Source organism: Anolis carolinensis, chromosome 5 (genome assembly GCF_035594765.1).
Source record: "Anolis carolinensis isolate JA03-04 chromosome 5, rAnoCar3.1.pri, whole genome shotgun sequence".
NCBI classification, from domain to species: Eukaryota; Metazoa; Chordata; class Lepidosauria; order Squamata; family Dactyloidae; genus Anolis; species Anolis carolinensis.
Window position 1 is genome coordinate 104,093,994 of NC_085845.1, and position 20,328 is coordinate 104,114,321.

General features: G+C 40.2%; 1 protein-coding gene across 1 annotated transcript; it reads left to right on the plus strand.

Moving 5' to 3' along the window:
• The first annotated feature begins 25 nt into the window (after positions 1-25).
• LOC103279661 (C-type lectin domain family 4 member A) lies at positions 26-20,308 on the plus strand. The gene is made up of 6 exons (XM_008115906.3): positions 26-855; positions 7,747-7,863; positions 10,483-10,566; positions 16,975-17,126; positions 17,916-18,040; positions 18,530-20,308. Exons 1-6 carry the CDS (start codon positions 789-791, stop codon positions 18,693-18,695), a joined length of 711 nt encoding a protein of 236 aa, XP_008114113.1. The 5' UTR covers positions 26-788; the 3' UTR covers positions 18,696-20,308.
• Positions 20,309-20,328: the final 20 nt, after the last annotated feature.

The window sequence follows — 20,328 nt, forward strand, 5'->3', positions numbered from 1 at the left end:
CTTCCCACCAAAGCGGTACCTTTTTATCTAATCACATTTGCATGTTTTCAAACTGCTAGGTTGGCAGGAGCTAGGACTGACAGATGGGAGCTCTCCCCATCTTGCAGATTTGAACTGCCAACTTTCAGGTCAGCAGTTCAGCCAACCCCAGGTCAGCAGTTCAGCAGCACAAGGGTTTAACCCATTTTGCCACAGCGGCCCGCATAAGCATAGATCCTAACTCTGGCAACTGGCACTCTAAAAGTTAACAACACATGTAATACATATCTTTTGCACACTTACTTAAATGTAAGATCCATTTGATTTATTTTTATATCACAATAAAAATGTCTCCAACATAGTACAGTATTGAATATCTTGCATACAGCCAATTAAACCTATTTCAGTTCCAGGTTTTAACAGTAAAATATAGAAAAAGTCATAGAATAGAAATATAGAATCATAGAACTCGAAAGGACCACAAGGGCAGCTAAATAGAGGAGGGTGGAGCAAAAAGAAGAAAACTTTTTGGGACATAGCTGTGGCCTATGTATGCATGACTGTGAAGGAAAAGAAGAACAACACTTCCCTTTCCATTATGAAGTTCCTCTTTTGTTAAATACATAGTTATGAACCCCTCTTAATTAAGAGACAGCAAGAGATTCAAGCTTTCCTGGCTTCCAAATGTTTCTGCCTTTCCTGCCTGAATGAATGTTGAAAGCAGAGAACTTGCTGAAGAGTTGGAAACTAATTTACTTCAACTCTACAGACCCAAACTGCAGTTTTGGCAAGACTCCTTCTGAATCCAGATGGCATCAGAAATCACGTATGCTGAAGTGAAGTTTAATAAAACACCTCCACCTGCAGACCCAAAAGGTGAGGATGGGGATTTGGTGGAGTGGATGGTTAAGTGTATAGGGACCCGAAGAATGGAAAGCTTTGGTCAGGAGTAGGAAATAAGATTATTGGTTTATTTTCTTTATTATTTTGCTTTAAAAAAGATCAGGTGTAAGGAAATCCTAACGTTCCTATTTTCTGAAAGGATGAATGAATGAAAAGGTGCCTAGCAGACAAAAATCCAGTGGGTATAGATCCTCTTACTATGGAAATTTAACATGGGTGAAAGCCAGAACCAGCCCAAGGATATTAAAAAGGGTACGCAAAAAAATTTTTTGTGCCCTCCCCCCCATGCCGTGGGAGGCGGGGCCAGGGTGCGGGAGGCGGGGCCAGATCTGGCCCCGCCTCCCGGGGGCTCGATAGCGCCCCCAGGAACATGGTGCCCAATGCGGGGGTGTGGTCGGCTTCCCGTGTTGGCCCGGGCCTGGTGGAAGCTCACTGCTGTCTGACTTTTATGTAGTTGTTGTACTTGGAAGCCTAGACAAGAAAAGATTTTTGTTGATACAGTAGAGTCTTGCTTATCCAACCTTTACTTACCCAACGTTCTGGATTATCCAATGCAATCTGCCTCCCGTCCGGATCCACAGCTGTTTTTCTAGGCAGCAAAAACTGAACTTTTTACAGATTTAACATCCGACAATGTTGTTACTGCAAGTTCATTTTATGTAATTCTATCTTTATTTGTCGTCAATTTTTAAGTAGTCAATGTTTTTGTAGTCAATGTTTTCAATACATTGTGATGTTTTGGTGCTAAATTCGTAAATGCAGTAATTACTACATAACATTACCGTATATTGAACTGCTTTTTCTGTTGATTTGTTGTAAAACATGATGTTTTGGTGCTTAATTTGTAAAATCATAATGTAATTTGATGTTTAATAGGCATTTCCTTAATCCCTCCTTATTATCCAATATTTTCGCTAATCCAACATTCTGCCAGCCCGTTTATGTTGGATAAGTGAGACTATGTATCACCAACTGTGAATTTGGATGCATTTTAAAAAAAATTGTTATAATAAAATTAAGCCAAGACTCCTTCATCCTGAACCTGGCCAGTTGGTTGCTTTCCTGGGAGCTATAGAAAAGTCACTTGCAAGATTCACATTGTTTCCTTGCATCCTAACAAACACTGTTTCCAGGGACTGATTTTCAGAAGACATCTATCCAGTCTTGCTATTAATTTATCATGTCAGAAGCAAATTGAGGGTAAAGTTATAATGTATTTAAAAAACCACAAAGTTAAAAACTTGACATTATACTAGATTTCCTTTGACCAGAAGCTGGCCACTTGGTGTGCCTCTGGTGTCGCTGTGAGAAGGTCCTCCATTGTGCATGTGGCTAAGGCTACATTGTAGTAGGTGGTCTGTGGTTTGCTCTTCTCTGCACTCGCATGTTGTGGACTCCACTTTGTAGCTCCATTTCTTAAGGTTGGGTCTGCATTTCGTGGTGACAGAGTGCAGTCTGTTCAGTGCCTTCCAAGGTGCCCAGTCTTCTGTGTGCCCAGGGGGAAGTCTCTCATTTGGTATCAGCCAGGGATTGAGGTTCCGAGTTATCGCCTGCCACTTTTGGACTCTCACTTTCTGAGGTCTTCCTGAGAGTATCTCTGCACATATTAGGAAGCTGTTTCTTGATTTAAGGCGTTGGCATGCTGGCTGAACAGAGAATGGGTCAGAGATGTCACTGCTTTGGTCCTTTCATTACAGGCTGATACTTCCCGACTAAATATACTGGCTAAACAGTATAATTTCTTCAGTCGTGTATAATTTCTTCAGTCTATTATAATATGGCATGCCTCATATGCATCCACTGTTTTAGCATGGTGAGATGTAATCCACACTGGGCATGCATATTCAGCAGCAGACGTCTTCACTTGTATTTGGTTGTGATCCCCAGGTTGTGCCAGTCAGTTTTCAAATGATATTACCTGGGAAGGAATCCCACTGGAGCACTGCTGCTGCTGCTCAGTCGTTTAGTCATCTCCGACTCTTCATGACCTCATGGACCAGTCCACGCCAGAGCTCCCTGTCGGCCATCACCGCCCCCAGTTCCTTCAAGGTCAAACCAGTCACTTCAAGGATACCGGTCATCCATCTTGCCCTTGGTCGGCCTCTCTTCCTTTTTCCTTCCATTTCCCCCAGCATCGTGATCTTTTCCAAGCTTTCCTGTCTCCTCATGATGTGGCCAAAATACTTCAGCTTTGCCTCTAATATCCATCCCTCCAGTGAGCAGCCAGGCATTATTTCCTGGAGGATGGTCTGGTTGGATCTTCTTGTGGTCCAAGGCACTCTCAGGATTTTCCTCCAGCAACAGAGTTCAAAAGCATCTATCTTCCTTCGCTCCGCCTTCCTTATGGTCCAGCTCTCACATCCATAGGTTACTATGGGGAATACCATTGCTTTGACTATGCGGATCTTCATTGCCAGAGTGATGTCTCTGCTCAGAGCACTGCAGCACACCAAAATACCTGGGAGTCTTGCTATGAGAAGAGGACTTTATCTTTGAAAGAGGCAGAACCCTTTGATACAGTTTAATTTAATTTTTTTTCATATGTTAGAGACGTCTTAACACAGAAACAGTACTGAGAAAGAAAAAAGCAAATCTTTCTGCCATTGACATGTAACTCCTTTCTTTAACATCTAGGTGAAATTTTAAAACCTAAGAAATAAACTACAGAGCTCCAGAAATGGATGTCTTCACTTAGCAATCTCTGATAAGTTACCTTTTCTTTGTGCAATTATACATGCCTATCTCTGACATGTAAACTACATTTCTATGGACAGATCTCAGAAGATCCTAGAGGTGGGCTTACTCAGGAGAGAAAATCTTGTGTCTGATGACAGTTGTTCAGTAAGGCAAAAGTTATGACTTAAAGTAAAGGTAAAGGTTTCCCCTGACGTTAAGTCCAGTCATGTCTGACTCTGGGGGTTGGTGCTCATCTCCATTTCTAAGCCTAAGAGTCGGCGTTGTCCGTAGACACCTCCAAGGTCACGTGGCCGGCATGACTGCATGGAGCGCCGTTACCTTCCCACCGGAGCTGTACCTATTGATCTAATCACATTTGCATGTTTTCGAACTGCTAGGTTGGCAGGAGCTGGAGCTAACAGCAGACGCTCAAGCCGCTCCTGGGATTTGAACCTGGGACCTTTCAATCTGCAAGTTCAGCAGCTCAGCGCTTTAATGCACTTTGCCACCAAAATTTCAAATGCACTGTTTGATTTAATACAGAATATCCTGGCATTTGCTGCTAAAGAAAAGTGATTTAGGTATTCTCTATCAAGACACAAGAGAATTAGTTACGGGAAGAGAGGTCAGAAAAGATATGCATAACTGTCTGTAGACACTTAGTAATCCTCACAACAAAGCTGCTAGTGATTGTTTTTCTGTCGCTTCCAATAATGATTCAAAATCACGAGGAGTTCATGTATTACAGGATTCACTGAGCAGGAATGTCCAAACTTGGACCTTTCCTCCATGTGACTCATAATGATTTGTAGTAATAGATTTGCATTGGCTCTCAGTCATGCGCTCTGCCCTGGGGTAAGGTAACTCTTTCACTAACTTATGCCTCAGTTCCTCCAAATGTTCCTTTTTCCATCAGCCCTAGCCATCTTGACCAATGGTCAAATATATCTGGAGGAGTGGTTTATCAATCTCTGAAAGGCTGAAGATCCACCAAGCCCAGCACTAAATTACTATCACTAACTCATCTCTGTCCCAAATATGTATGTGGCTTCCTCTTTAGGAAAGCCAGTGCTTCAGGGCAAGAAGGCTAGGTTTACAGCAACAGAAAGTGCAGTGGTTCCAGTGTATTTGCATGTAGCCCAACAAGCTGATATTGCATAGGAGGATAACTAAAAAGAGAGATAGTATGAAGTTATGCACACATTTCTTATCTTCATGATGCAAGTAAGATATCAATTTGCCAACATTTAGACACCATGGTCTAAAATAGGGGCTCCCAACCTTTTTTTGACCAGGGACCACTTTGATCAGGGATCTCCAGCATTAGTACCAAAACGCTTACGAATCTGTTTTTGGTCAACTTTAGATTTGGTTTGGTTATTTGGGGTGCTGATTCAGACAATTGCATTGGATAGACCACATCAGCTCAAGTTTCTGATACAGAACATATGCCATCCAGTAGTCGCCATCTGTTCACTTACAGAAAACCATATTTAATAATCTAGAGCTGATGTGGTCTATCCAATGCAATTTTCTGAATCAGCACCCCCAAATAACCTCAGGAACAAGCATAAAAACAAAGACACCAAGGCTTCCAGGCACCACATGGAACAGCTCTGCTCAGGGGGAGAAAAGAGGAGGAGAAGCATCAGTCAGAAGGCTTGTTGTCGCCCCTTTGGTGGGTAGTCAGCCTCTCCCCACCCAACATCCCTGTTGCCTCAGCACCATAAGAGGGTTTCGCAAGACCAGTCACTCTTGTTGCAACGGTGCAGTAATGGTGAAGCCGCGTACCATATTTTAGTTCTTGGGGGCCACTGGTAGTCCATGGACTACAGGTTGAGAACCACTGGTCTAAATCCTGCTGTGAATTCAGACTAGAGCACAGAGTTTATATGTCAACATGACACAATTAAACAGTCACAACCTCTGAGGATGCCTGCCATAGATGTGGGCAAAACGTCAGGAGATAATACTTCTGGAACATGGCCACAGAGCCCGAAAGACATACAACAATCTAATTATACAGTTAGAATGCCATGATCTCAGATTCAGATGGCATGGACATCTGTGGTATGATAAAGTGAAGACAATCAAAGAGTTTGATCATCATATTGTAATAAAGAATTTGGGATAAAAATATAACTAAATTATGCTGTAAAATTCTGTTGTGGATTTTGACCTGAGGCATTTCATATATTAGACAAGAAAACAAAATAAAGAAGAACCATTTATATAGATTTCATATTTTTTTGAAAAGAAATAACTACAGATGTAAAACAACAAAAATTCTTGGAAGAATGCATGGATTTTAATTGGTATAGGTATAAACAACTTTATGAAATGCATAAAATGGACAAAAGATTTTTTAAGTTTGAAAAAGAAAAATCTGAATTTCATATAAATTTATATACTGATTTCGTGTCAGGAGCGACTTGAGAAACTGCGAGTCGTTTCTGGTGTGAGAGAATTGGCCGTCTTCAAGGACGTTGCGCAGGGGAAGCCGGGATGTTTGATGTTACCATTGTGCTCCTGATACGAAAAAAAATTATAATCCTGTGGGTGGTTTCTCTCATGTCCTCGCATGGGGAACTCCCCGGATTCGAACTGCTGACCTTTCGTTCAGCAGTCCTGCCTGCACAAGGCTTTAACCATTGTGCCACCAGGGGCTCCTATATACTGATGATGTCTATCTTATTAGGAAAATGTGCAAATTGCTCTGAAAATGAGTTAGAAGATGAACAACAAAAGAATGCATGGTTAAATGGCTGCAAATATTGGATATAATATAGAATTGGAGAGATGTTCAAAAGGATTAAAAGACAGCTTTGATCTTAGATAATTTCTATAAATCGGTGTAGGCATGGTACTTGACTCCAACCAAACTCTGTAAGGTATACAAAGATGCTAAAAAACCTATGCTGGAAATATGAAGCACACCAAGATACTTTAACCATATGTGGTGGACATGTGATAAAGCAAAAATAATACCAGAAGATGGTTCAGGGTTTAATAGAAGATTTTTTTTTAAAAAAAACCTGGAATTAGAACCATTCTTATTTTTACTGGTCTCACAGAATGAATGATCTATAATGAATGATCTATACATTAATCTAGCATCAACATATGAAGATGCTTGTAGGATTTGAAGATTAATGTAATAGTAATGGGGTGTCAGACTAGAAGGAAGAAAATATTTTTTCCCCCAAGAATTATTGGAAATTACAACTGTATTGTCATTGAAAATGTCTTTGGTTGAAAAGTGCGAAGTCAACTTCAATTTTTCTTTGAAACATCTTTTTGGGTTTTAGTAATTTTCTGGGTGAAGAAAGAGGAAAATTTGGAGGGTTTTATAGGTAATGTAAGATATATACCAGGGGTCCTCAAACTTTTTAAGCAGAAGGTCTCAGACTGTTGGGTGGCCAGATTATAGTTTGAAAAAAAATCCTAAGCACACTGCACATATCTCATTTGTAGTGCAAAAAATCATGAAAGAACAATACAATATTTAAAATGAAGAACCATTTCAAACAACATAAAATTACCAGTATTTCAATGGGAAGTGTGGTCCAGATTTTGGCTGTCAAGTCAAGCTAATTACATTGTTGTTGTTGTGTGCCGTCAAGTCGTTTCACAGTTAGGACACCTAAATCTAAAGTTTAGGGTGAAGACTGGGTAAAAGACCTTGGAGAACCGCATCCAGCCTGCGGGCCTTAGTTTGAGGACTCCTGATATATATATAATAGGTTGAAATTACCTTTATAGTATTTGCAACATAACACTTATAATTTAACAATAAAAATAACTTTAAGAAGAATTTATATGTCAACACCATTGATTCAATGGACCTACTCTATTTTTGCTTTATCCCTCCTTTCATATTACTCAAGGAATTTCAGTCTCTCTAAGATTTCAAAAAGTGATTTCAACACATCAATATAATCACAGGTCTAAAATGTCATAATATACTTTAAAATTAGTTTTTAAAAACTCAAAAACATATAGGATTGCTTCACAGCTTCTATTTTCAGGGCACAAAACCTGATTATACAAAGATGTACTTGCTCAACACTATTTGAAAAGAAATAATAATCGTGCTATTATTTAAATCATTTGGTTTATGAATGCAACAGATTGTCGTTTGCCTGATGTGAACCATTATTCATGGTGTTGGTGTCTCTAAATGTTCAGCATCATCAAAAACCGAAACATCTCTGAGTCCATTCCAAAGAATCCCCTTCTGGTTTCCATGGATGATGTCAGGAATATTGCTCTTGCTGTCCATTGCACTTCTTGTTTGCATCTTTGGTGAGTACAGAAGAATGGGAGTTGGCTGACATGCAAAGAATAAATCCAGGAAAACTGCATACATGATTTTTTAAAATAGTATAAGAAGGACTCAGACCTAATGCTAGACTAACGGATAAATTAATACCTAATCTCCAATAACTGAAAGGTGGGCTTCTTGGTCCCCAGCATGGCTCTTCTTGCCCATTCTAGGGCTGGGATATGTGTGAACCTTCACCTCCCCAATGTCAAGTACACTTTGAACTATGTTTGCAGGAAAACCTGAAAAGAAACATATAAGATTGTTCAGGCAAGCATATTTAGAAATAGGTGTGTGCATGACATTGTTTTGGTGTACTGGATTTGGGGGATGCGGCTGTCAAATCCATGAAAATGGGTTTGGCTGGGGGAGGGGCAGCCAAAGCCTTAGCTGATACAGATGACAACATCTGGATCTTTTAGGCTAATGGGGCTGAGCGGCACTCCACCTGAGGTGGAGGCGGCATGTTGGCAGGGCAGCCTCTCAAATCAGACAAGCTGGTGTTCCTCTGCTTCTTTCTTTCATGGCAGCTTCCTCCATCCCTTCCCAAAGCCTCCCCCTCCAGTGTTCACTTGAGGCAAATGGAAACTCGCTTTCCCAGCAGCACTTTGTGTGGCGCAGGCATTGAAGGAGCTTCTGTGCTCCCTCCCAGGGCACAATAGCAATTGATATATTTCTCTGTGTGTGTTTCTCACTTCTTTTCTCAGCCAATCGGGGCCTGGTTGACTGTGTCCATTTTCCTCCCCATTTGTGATGTGTACTTGGGACTTCAATTCCCCGAATGTCCTCTTGTGGTTTAAAAAAATGTTATGGTAAAAACCTAATAAAATTTTCCCCATATCAGTTGGTGATTGGTGAAACATTCTGAAACTTGGCAGTTGTAAATGTGGCCTACAAGTAAAGCCTAAAAATGACAGAGAAATGAGCCTCTAAATTTTCCCGATTGTCACCAATGAACCAAATCTAAATTTTTCCCATTGGCACCAATGAATCTGAACGAAAACAAAAACCCCTCCTGATTTTGGGAACTTCCCGGTAAACGGAACGAGACCGAAAATGGCACGAGTTTTTGCCAAGTCACACACCCCTACTTAGAAATCAGTCATTGGCCTCTTCCCATTCTTTGCATATGTGTTCAACTGAATGAGCTTTCAAGCTTGTGGCCCTTTGTATCATACAAATGCGCTGTGGACACATGAGTTGGGCCTAGAAAGTTTTGAAATGGACATGGAGAGGATTAATATAAAGCTAGTAGAAACAAGATGCTGCACTGCAGTATCCACCCCAACATGGCATTTCAATAAGTAAGCTAGTGCGATCGCTAGCTTTCCTATGACAATCCCAGAGGGCCCCTGCCCTGATCCTTCGACTTGTGTGTGAAATGTGGTGAAACTATTTTGCTACAGTTGCTTGATTTTTTTATTTCTCAAAGCTTCTAGAAGGAGAGAAAAGCTTGCTTCTGTACCATAAAGATGCATTTGTTCAAACTTTTCCTATATAAACATGTTGAGAACCACTGTGATGTAGTGGTTTGAACATCAGGGTTTGAATTCCCATCTCAAATTCAGTCCATGACAAAGTCTCTTTTAAGGGCTTCATACTGAACACAGATCTATAATGTATCTGAAGGCTTGAAGGCACTGAGGTGTGCATGTGTGCTTCCCTGTTTAGCCCTACCTGTGTTGCGGGAAATACCTTTTTTTAGTTGAGCATCCTATGCAATAATCACATCCCTCAGAAATGAATTATCACCGACTGGTGGATATGTCTTCTGCTCACCCCTTCTGGACATGACTATTCTAAAATGCTCAACCTGTACTAGTCTTCACCTGTATCAGGTTGCCTAGACTCTACCATCAGCAAATACTCTTTTTCATGATGTATCATCAAGTAGTCCTAGTCTGATAAAAAGAGCCCTTTTGGTGATGAGACTGTACCAATAATAATAATAATAATAATAATAATAATAATAATAATAATAATAATAATAATAATAATAATAACTTTATTTTTATACCCCGCCCCATCTCTGAAGGGACTCGGGGCAGCTTACATAGGGCTAGGCCCGATAAAACAAACAAATAACAGTAACAAAGCAATAAAACAATTATCCCAGTAAATATAGTATAATAATAAGTATTAAATAAGTAGTAAATAAGTATAATAATAATAATAATTTTATTCTTATGCCCTACCCATATATCTATGTTTATATCTATCTAGAGCTCTTTCTCTATATATGTGTGTGTGCATTTCCACCCTGTTATATTTGCAAGCCCTATATATCTATATTTATATCTAGACATCTCTCTTTATATAGATAATTATATCTATATTGGATAGGATTTGCAAAGACCTGCAAACATATGCGGGGAAAATTAATGTATATAGATAGTTACATGCTTATATATAGGTACACAGGGATTGCAATGGCTTGATGGGGAAATGTCTATATATCTGCTGAAGGAGAGATTAACAAATATTTCAGGGGAAAATGCTTTTATAAGATTAATGGATATATGTATATGTTGACAGCACAGAGGCAAGGCGATTGAAGCTCTGTACGTGGTGATATGTTATGTAGCTGTCTTTTTTTCTAGTGCCCCTCCAGGGATGGCAGATGAAGACCCTCCTCAAGAGCCTACCTCAAAATTCTACAAGTTTGCACTGTCTCCTGGAAACAGGTTAGTAATAGCTTAAGGGACAGTCTGGTGGAAGGAACAGGGGGCCACATTTGTACCTGGCTGATTGTTATAACTTTAAAAGAAGTGAAAAACCATTATCTATGGATCACTCTATGAATTTGGTGCCTCTTGGAAACAAACTCCATATAGGTTTTGCACTGTTTAAATATGGTTAAAAGCTTGTTTCTACTTTAATATAGTATTGATTTTGTGTGGGTTTAATATGTAAGTGGCCTTGAGTCCCAATCTTGGGGAAAGTCAGAGTATGAATCTTGGGACCCATGGGGGTGGTCGAGAGGGGGGTGTCAGAGTGGTTCCCAACCTTTTTTGGCCATGCCCCACCTAAACATCTCTAAAAATCCTGAGGTTCCTCCCCACATGACGTATAATTCTTATTACAGTAGAGTCTCACTTATCCAACACTTGCTTATCCAACGTTCTGGATTATCCAATGCATTTTTGTAGTCCATGTTTACAATATATCGTGATATTTTGGTGCTGAATTCATAAATACAGTAATTACTACATAGCATTACTGTGTATTGAACTACTTTTTCTGCCAAATTTGTTGTCTAATATGATGTTTTGGTGCTTCATTTGTAAAATCATAACCTAATTTGATGTTTAATAGGCTTTTCCTTAATGCCTCCTTATTATCCAACATATTTGCTTATCCAACATTCTGCTGGCCCGTTTATGTTGAATAAGTGAGACTCTACTGTATTCAAAGAATGAATTCCTATTCATGTAGAGGAAGCTTAACAGGCCATTAACGTGGTCTAAACATGCTTTCAAAGAACATAGCATTCATGAAAGAGACAAATAAAAGAATGAAAAGACAGTTGAAGTACTGAGGAAGTAATCACTAAGAAATTGGTAAAAAGATGATAATAATAATAATATGAAGTGATATGAAAAATAGCAAATATATACATTGTTCCCTCACTTATCATGGCGGTTACGTTCCAGGACCACCCACAATAAGTGAAAATCCACAAAGTAGGGACACTATATTTATTTTAATATTTATACATTACTTTAGTAGTTGTGCACTATTTTAAGTCTTTATCAACCAATCATGTGTTGATAAATTGCCTCCTTCTCCTTCCGTTGCCGCTTGGGTTTCTTTTCTCTCCCTTCGGCTCCTCCTTCCTCTCTTCCTTAGGCTGTAAATTGTAATTTTGTATGATTTATAGTATTCTTAAAGAGTTTATTTAAAAACCGCAAAACAGACAATCCGCGAAAAGCGAACCGCAAAGTAGTGAGGGAACACTGTAGTTGTAATATTCGAGGCAGAATTGATTTGAGTCATCTGCACTGAACTCAAGGTAACTTAAGCATCCAACTTCATTGCATATATTTGATGAGAATATGCAAGAATATCCTGTCATCTGAGGTTAATTTTCTTGTGGCTGATAATTTTTTTAAAAATCATATAAAATATTGACTTATCTATGAAAGTAGTAATTATGCTTTGGATTTTTTTCACAGATTTCTTGCTACATTCATCTGCAGAACAAAAAGTCATTTTTATACCAATGTGTATAGTTTGTATTGTTGAAAGAACACTGAGAAGAATGGGGGTGTTTGGAATGAAAGTTGTCTCCCTTTTCTGTGCTCCTTCACTCCATAGTTAACTCTATGTTCTCACCACTCCTATCTATGAGTGGCCTTTTCCCCTCTCCATTGTCACAGCCATGTACATTCTGACTGTAATTTTTAAAATATGTATGTCACAAAAAATATGGATGTGAGGCCCCTAGGACCATAAGATATGCAAAATATCCACTGTTAATAACTCATTCTCAAATTGCTCCCCCCCCCCCCGGTTGTTGTTGTTGTTGTTGTTGTTGTTGTTATAATTATTATTATTATAATTATTATTACTATTATTATTATTATTATTTTATTATGACACAGCAAACAAGATAGATATGCTGAATTTCATATCACAAAATCACAAGTCGAACACTTCTCAAGTGTCCAGGACCGTGTGATGTATTTTCGGATGATGCGTGCAGATCCCAGTAGGGTGGCCTTTTGCAGCTGGCAGATCGTAATTTTGTCAATGTCTATTGTTTCCAAATGCCGGCTGAGATCTTTTGGCACGGCACCCAATGTGCCCATCACCACTGGGACCACCTGCACTGGTTTCTGCCAGAGTCTTTGAAGTTCAATCTTGAGGTCCTGATAGCGGCTGAGTTTTTCCTGTTGTTTTTCGTCAATGCGACTGTCACCTGGGATGGCGACATCAATGATCCAAACCTTTTTCTTTTCCACAACTGTGATGTCTGGTGTGTTGTGTTCCAGAACTTTGTCAGTCTGGATTCGGAAGTCCCACAGTATCTTTGCGTGCTCATTTTCCAATACTTTTGCAGGTTTGTGATCCCACCAGTTCTTTGCTGCTGGGAGGTGGTACTTGAGGCATAAGTTCCAATGAATCATTTGGGCCACATAGCTGTGCCTCTGTTTGTAGTCTGTCTGTGCAATTTTCTTACAGCAGCTGAGGATATGATCAATGGTTTCGTCGGTTTCCTTGCACAGTCTGCATTTTGGGTCAACAGCTGATTTTTCGATCTTGGCCTTAATTGCATTTGTTCTGATGGCTTGCTCCTGGGCTGCAAGGATCAGGCCTTCTGTCTCCTTCTTCAGGATCCCATTCGTGAGCCAGAGCCAGGTCTTCTCCTTATCAGCTTTTCCTTCAATTTTGTCAAGGAACTTTCCATGCAATGTCTTGTTGTGCCAGCTGTCAGCTCTAGTTTGTAGTGTGGCTTTCTTGTACTGGTTTTTTGTCTGCTGTGCTTTGAGGAGTTTCTGATTTTTGACTTCAATCAAAGCAGGTTCTTTGCTTTGCTTTACATATTCTGCCAGGGCATGTTCTTCTTCTTTGACTGCTTGTTTTACTTGTAAGAGTCCTCTGCCCCCTGATATTCTAGGCAGATATAGCCGGTCAACATCACTGCGAGGGTGCAGTGAATGATGAATGGTCATGAGTTTTCTTGTTTTTCTGTCCAAATTGTCCAGTTCCGCCTGTGTCCAGTTTATGATGCCAGCAGTATATCTTATGACAGGTATGGCCCAGGTGTTTATGGCCTTGATGGTGTTGCCTCCATTGAGCTTGCTTTTGAGAATTTTTCTGACCCTTTGTGTGTATTCTTTACTGACCACAGTCTTCACATGTTCATGCTTGATGTTGTTCAGCTGTAATATGCCCAGATATTTATAGGCCTCTGGCTGGTGACACTTTATTGTTTGGCCATTAGGCATATTTATGCCCTCACTTTCAATGATTTTTCCCTTCTTCAATGCCACTGTCGAACATTTGTCCAAGCCAAACTCCATGCTGATATCAGTGCTAAAAATTCGGACAGTGTTAGTCAGAGACTGGATTTCAGTTTCCGTTTTTCCATACAGCTTCAGGTCATCCATGTACATCAGATGCGAAATTTTGTGAGAATTCTTAGATGTTTGATAGCCGAGATTTGTTTTTTGTAAGATTGTTGACAGAGGGATCATGGCAATAATGAAAAGCAGAGGGGACAATGAGTCTCCCTGGAAAATTCCTCTCCTGATGTTGACAAGTCCATAGCTTTCATTTCCAACAAACAGTTCAGTTTTCCAGTGCTCCATCATGTTTTCAATGAAGGTGCCAACGTTTTTACAAATCCCGATGGCGTCCAGGCACTTGATGATCCAGTTGTGTGGGAGTGAGTCAAAGGCCTTTTTGTAGTCAATCCACGTCATGTGAAGATTAGCTTTTCGGCTTTTACAGTTCTCCAGAATCATTTTGTCAATCAATAACTGGTCTTTTGTGCCCCAGCTTTTCCGTTTGTTGCCTTTCTGTTCGTCTGGCAAGATGTTTTTTTCTTCAAGATAGTCTTGAATTCTATCAGCTATGATGCCAGTCAGTAGTTTAAACATAGTGGGCAGACACGTTACTGGCCTGTAGTTTCCTGGTGCTGCTCCTTTTGCTGGATCCTTTTGTATCAGGTAAGTTCTTCCAGTTGTTAGCCATTCACTGATACTTCCTTTCTGCAGCAACTCATTGAATTGTTGGGCCATTTTTCCATGTAAACTAATCAGATGTTTGAGCCAAAATCCATGAAGTTGATCACTACCAGGCGATGTCCAGTTCTTGACTTTTTGCACTCGTTTGCTGATCATTTCAGTTGTTATTTCCATCTGTTCCATTTTGTTCTGTGAGAATTTTCCTTCAAACTCCTTTATCCACCCAGCGTTTTTGTTGTAGTTCTTATTATTTTCCCAAAGCTCTTTCCAGAACTTCGTTGTTGCAGTTTTCTCTGGCTTTATGGTTACTGTGCCCGTTGTTTGGTTCAGGCTCTGGAAGAACCGTCTTTGGTCTGATTGAAATAGTTGATTTTGTCTGTACAGGATGATTCTGGCTTCATAGCTTTCAATTTTTCTGGCTGTTGCTGTAATTTGTTCTTTCACAATTTCCAAGGCTTCTTCAATTTTTCTGGTGTTCAGCCAGTACTTTCTGATCAGGTATTGCTTGATTTTGTCATTCTTCAGTTTCTTCTCTTTCATATTTTTCAGGTTACTTACATCTGATCTAAGTTTCTTGATTTTCAACTCTAGCCTGACCTTCCACTTTGGTTTTCCAGTCGATTTTCTTTGGGGATGCCTTGGTTGTTGGAGCCCAAGCTCTTCTGTTACTATCACTGCTGCACTGTAGGCATACTGGCTTGTTTGTTCAATTGATGTTATTTGGACAGTGGAGAGTACTGCATTCACATCTTTCATGAGAGGCGCCAGGTGTCTCTTGGGCACTGTTTTTAGAGTTGGGAGCCGCTGTCTTATTGCATTTGCTGCAGCATGAGCCATGATCTTATTTTTGAGCTCTTGTTGTCTTGCTGTCAAGGTTCTTGGTGGCTCAACAGGTGTTTCAAGTGCTGGTTCATCAAATTCTTGCAAAAGCTCCATACTTTCTTCTGGTTCAATCTGTTCCACCATTCCAAGTGTTGCTGGAGTCTCTGCTGCTGTCTGTGCTGAGGTCTGATGGTAATTTGCTTTGCAGATTTTCTGGATTTCTTCGAGTTCAACTTCACTGAACACTTTGTTTCTGATTATGAATCTTCGTTGGTCAGCCAGTCGGGGTTCTGTTATCTGTGAGTCAGGGTACTCTTATTTCCATAGCTGATGCATCCTTTTTTGGTAGCCGCGCTTTTCAGGTTCAGAGTTGTAATAGCATTTCATGACTGTGCGGTTTTCTGGCATTGTATATTTCTGCCGCTTCTGTGACTGTTCATTTGGGTTTTGATGATTCCGTAGCCCACCTGTCGATGGATGTCCAGAATCAGCAGCATCCACCGCGGTCCTTTTTATCCTGGGCGACGACCGAGCCAGTATAGACTTCGTTTTGGTTTGATTCTCCATAATGCTAATGGGTTAGGTGCACTTGGTTGCATTCCTCCGCTGAGGCCTCTCTGGCTTGGTTGGACCTGCCGGTAGTTACACTACCACCAGCACAGCCCTCAGCATCCTCGGAATGGCTAAGCCCCCCCCCCCCACGTCAAGGTGGCACCTGCGGGGGGGGGGATTATTATTATTATTATTATTATTATTATTATTATTATTATTATGTTTCTTATGTTTATTTATACCTTGCTTTTTCTCTCCACAAGGAAACTCATGGTGGTGATCGTGGTGTTGATGATGATAATAAAGGCTTAACATTGACTGGGAAAGATCCATGAGCTCTACAAAAATCGGCTCCTTGCCAAAAAGAAAACAAAATAATTTTGTAATTTTTCATATTTGGTGTAGGTCAAAGTAACCTTCTGATTTTTTGTGCATTCCTTGTTGGCCAACTGTCAAGAAGATGACTTGATGTTGAAAATTTACTACTACCCTGTTTTCCCGAAAATAAGACATCCCCGAAAAATAAGACCTAGTAGAAGTTTTGCTGAATTGCTAAATATAAGGCCTCCCCCGAAAGTAAGACCTAGCAAAGTTTTTGTTTGGAAGCTTGCCCAGTGCCTGCCAAACAGAACACCAGAGCATGCAGGATTGGTAAATGTACATACCAATTGTACATGGAAATAATGGTAGTAACAAGAAATTCTTGATAGGATTTACAGTTTGTTTGGTTATATTGGTTTGTGATGACAACTACTGTACAGTATATAATAAATGTTCATTTTTGTTCAACAATAAATGTGAATTCTTCTTCATGGAAAAATAAGACATCCCCTGAAAAAAAAACCCAGCACATCTTTGGGAGCAAAAATTAATATAAGACACTGCCTTATTTTCGGGGAAACACGGTACATGTGTGCATGTGATTAAGAAAATAGTAGGTTATAGACATGGAGAGAAAAATCATTAGGTCCCACTTGCAAACAAAATCTTCTGGTTTTTCCTCTTTATTTCTTTCCTCCCTTACAGAACAAAAGCTGTCATGTTGTAAGGAAGGCTGGAAGTCATTTCAATCCAGCTGCTATTATTTCTCTACACAAAGAGGTACCTGGAATAACAGTAGGCTGATGTGTATGGAGATGAAATCTGACCTGGTTGTGATAAATGCAGAAGCTGAGCAGGTGATTCAAAACAGATCAAACTGTCCTGGAAGTTGAAAGACTCTTCCGCCACCCACAGCTCTGCTTGCTTAAAAAGAATGGAATTTCTTCTTGTCCTCAGTATCAGATATATATTGACTTCTCATAAAGAGCACCTCTTTTGTTGACCTATATGCCAGAGTAGCCTATTTTATTTTGGGAGCATTATGGCAAATGTGGGGATTGTGACATGGTCTATTCTAGTTTCTTCTTTGACACTGGAGAGTGTGCCTAGTAGAGATGTGCATGGTATTTGTTGCATTTGTTTCATTTGTGTTTCATTTCGTATGGTATATTTTGATGGCACGAAATAAAAAGGCTCCCCTGAAACAAAAATGCAATCGAAACTAAAGGCAGGTGGGAGCTGGTATTGCACCCGGGCCTCGCAGAGTCTGCAGCCAATTGCTGAGTAAGGAGCGCTCCTTACTTGGCACTCGGCTGTAGGTCCTGTGAGGCCTGGGTGCCTAGGCCAAAAGCCTGCACCTGTAGGCCGGGGTGCTTTGGGCCGAAATATCAGTTTTCTTTTGGCTCAAAGACAAAACATAACAAATTTCTGACCTCCCGATTTCGGGATGTCAGACGAAAGCGGAACAGGGCCCAGCTGAAAGCTGAAACACGAAACGGGACAAGGTAAATCCTGAATGCACACCACATAGTGTCTAGCACTGGTACTAGATGCCCACAAATATTCTGTTTTTATGGGAGGCACGCCCCTTTTAAGAATGTTCTAAGATTTTACTTATCTGAATAGTGATTCAAATTTCCATACAGGACTTCCTGATAAATCAGACAAAAAATCTGAGTCAAACCACCAATTATTTTATCGGCCTCACTGAGCAAGAGAAGAAAGGTGAATGGCGATGGGTAGATCAGACTACTGTTAACTCCACAGGAACGTAAGTGATAGTAGTAATGATCATAGCAATATTTATTATTTATATGCAACTTTTTGAGTTATAAATCTAGTTACTGGTTCTAATGAAAGTGGACATATTTGATCAATGGAACTCACACAAGTGTTGACTAGATAAGTTCATATTGATTCAGCATGTTTATGGCAAGTGCTGTAACTCTGGTTGCAATGCTGAATTACCCTGCAGCTTATAGTAGGGAGATCTTTCATCATTCCTCTTACTAGGGCATCCAATCTTTTTGGCTAATGTGTCTGTTTAGCTTTCAAGGTGGGTTTAGAGGACAGTCAAATTGAGAGACATACACGGGCATAATTATGACAATGTGGCTGTATTTTCCATATATCTCAGCCTACAAGCACAAACGTGCAATTCTTTCTGGGTCTTTCAGCACCCCTCTCTCTCTAGCCATTGTCTATTTTGAGTATCAAATTTTAGTCCTGCATCCTTTTTTCATAAATGTCTCTGTTTCAGATTCTGGAGAAAAGACGAACCCAGCCCGGGTGACGAGCCCTGTGTTGTTATGCATATAACAGGAACAAGAGAAAAGAAGAACTGGAATAATGTCAGATGTGGCCCGGATGACCACCACCACTACATTTGTGAATCCAAGGCATTTGTTTTAGATTGTGGATTTTAATCTCCATCAAAACAGTGACAGCAGAAGGATGGGGCAGAGAAGCCAAACATATCTCTTAATATTGTTCATTTGGAACTATGACTGGGGCAGGGTGGGGGACCCATCCAGGCCTTAGTAGTATCTAAGAAAGCTGTGCATCTTCATTTCACACATGTACTCTCTTTCTCCTGCTGGAAAGAATGTTCTGTAGAATTTTTCAAAAGAATCATTTCCAAGCTCAACGGCAAAAAAGACTATACAGTAGAGTCTCACTTATCCAAGACTCGCTTATCCAAGGTTCTGGATTATCCAAGGCATTTTTGTAGTCAATGTTTTCAATATATTGTGATATTTTGGTGCGTAAATTCATAAATACAGTAATTACCACATAACATTACTGCATATTGAACTGCTTTTTCTGTCAAATTTGTTGTATAACATGATGTTTTGGTGCTTAATTTGTAAAATCATAACCTAATTTGATGTTTAATAGGCTTCTCCTTAATCCCTCCTTATTATCTAAGATATTCGCTTATCCAAGCTTCTGCCGGCCCGTTTAGCTTGGATAAGTGAGACTCTACTGTATTTGTGTTGGCTTATTATTAACCGTACAACCGGCTTTTGAACAGAGCCTCTAAAGCAGTGGTTCCCAACCGTTTTTTGACCAGGGACCACTCTCCAACATTACAAAGTTAAAAATCAGTTTTTGGTCAACTTTAGATTTGGTTTGGTTATTTGGGCTGCTGATTCAGAAAATTGCATTGGACAGACCACATCAGCTCTAGTTTCTGATACAGAACATATGCCAACCCATAGTCGCCATCTGCTCGCCCACAGAAAACCATATGTAATAATCAAGAGCTGGTGTGATCTATCCAATGCAATTTTCTGAATCAGCACCCCAAATAACCCCAGGAACAGGCCTAAAAACGAAGACACCAAGGCACCCCCACTTCCAGGCGCCACATGGAATGGCTCTGCTCAGGGGGAGGGAGAAGGAGGAGAAGCAGCAGTCAGGAAACTTTTCGTCGCACGTTTCGTGGGTAGTTAACCTCTCCCCTCCCGACATCTCCCTTGCCTCGGTACTCTAAGAGGGTTTCGCAAGACCAGTCACTCTCGTTGCAATAGTGTAGCGACGGTGAGGCTGCGGATCATATTTCAGTTCTTTGGGAGCACTAGTGGTCCATGGACCACAGGTTGGGAACCACTGCTTTAGAATAGCAGAGAGAGCAAATTGCAGTGTGGTTTTACTTAGATTTGGGATGCACTCCCTTTGGCTTACTTGACACCAAGAAGAAGCCATTTGACCTCAGCATACACCTACCTCCCATATCTCAGCCTAAAACATTTTACCCATTATCTATCTTGATCCTAATAGATTTTTGGCACTCATCCAGAAGTGATCTTCTAAAACTGCAACTTCCATGATTCCTGGCTGTTAAAATGGCATCAAACTGCATTAATTCTAAAATGTAGATGCACACATATAATCTGCTCTGTATCATTATAGATTTGATCATTATAGCTTTGATGCCCAGTGTTAGATGGAGACTATTTACACCCCATGTATTGCAATGTATTGAAATCTCATTTTGAAATCAACAAAACTGAAAATAAAAAAATATTTAAATTGACTGGAATGGAAAGTACTGAG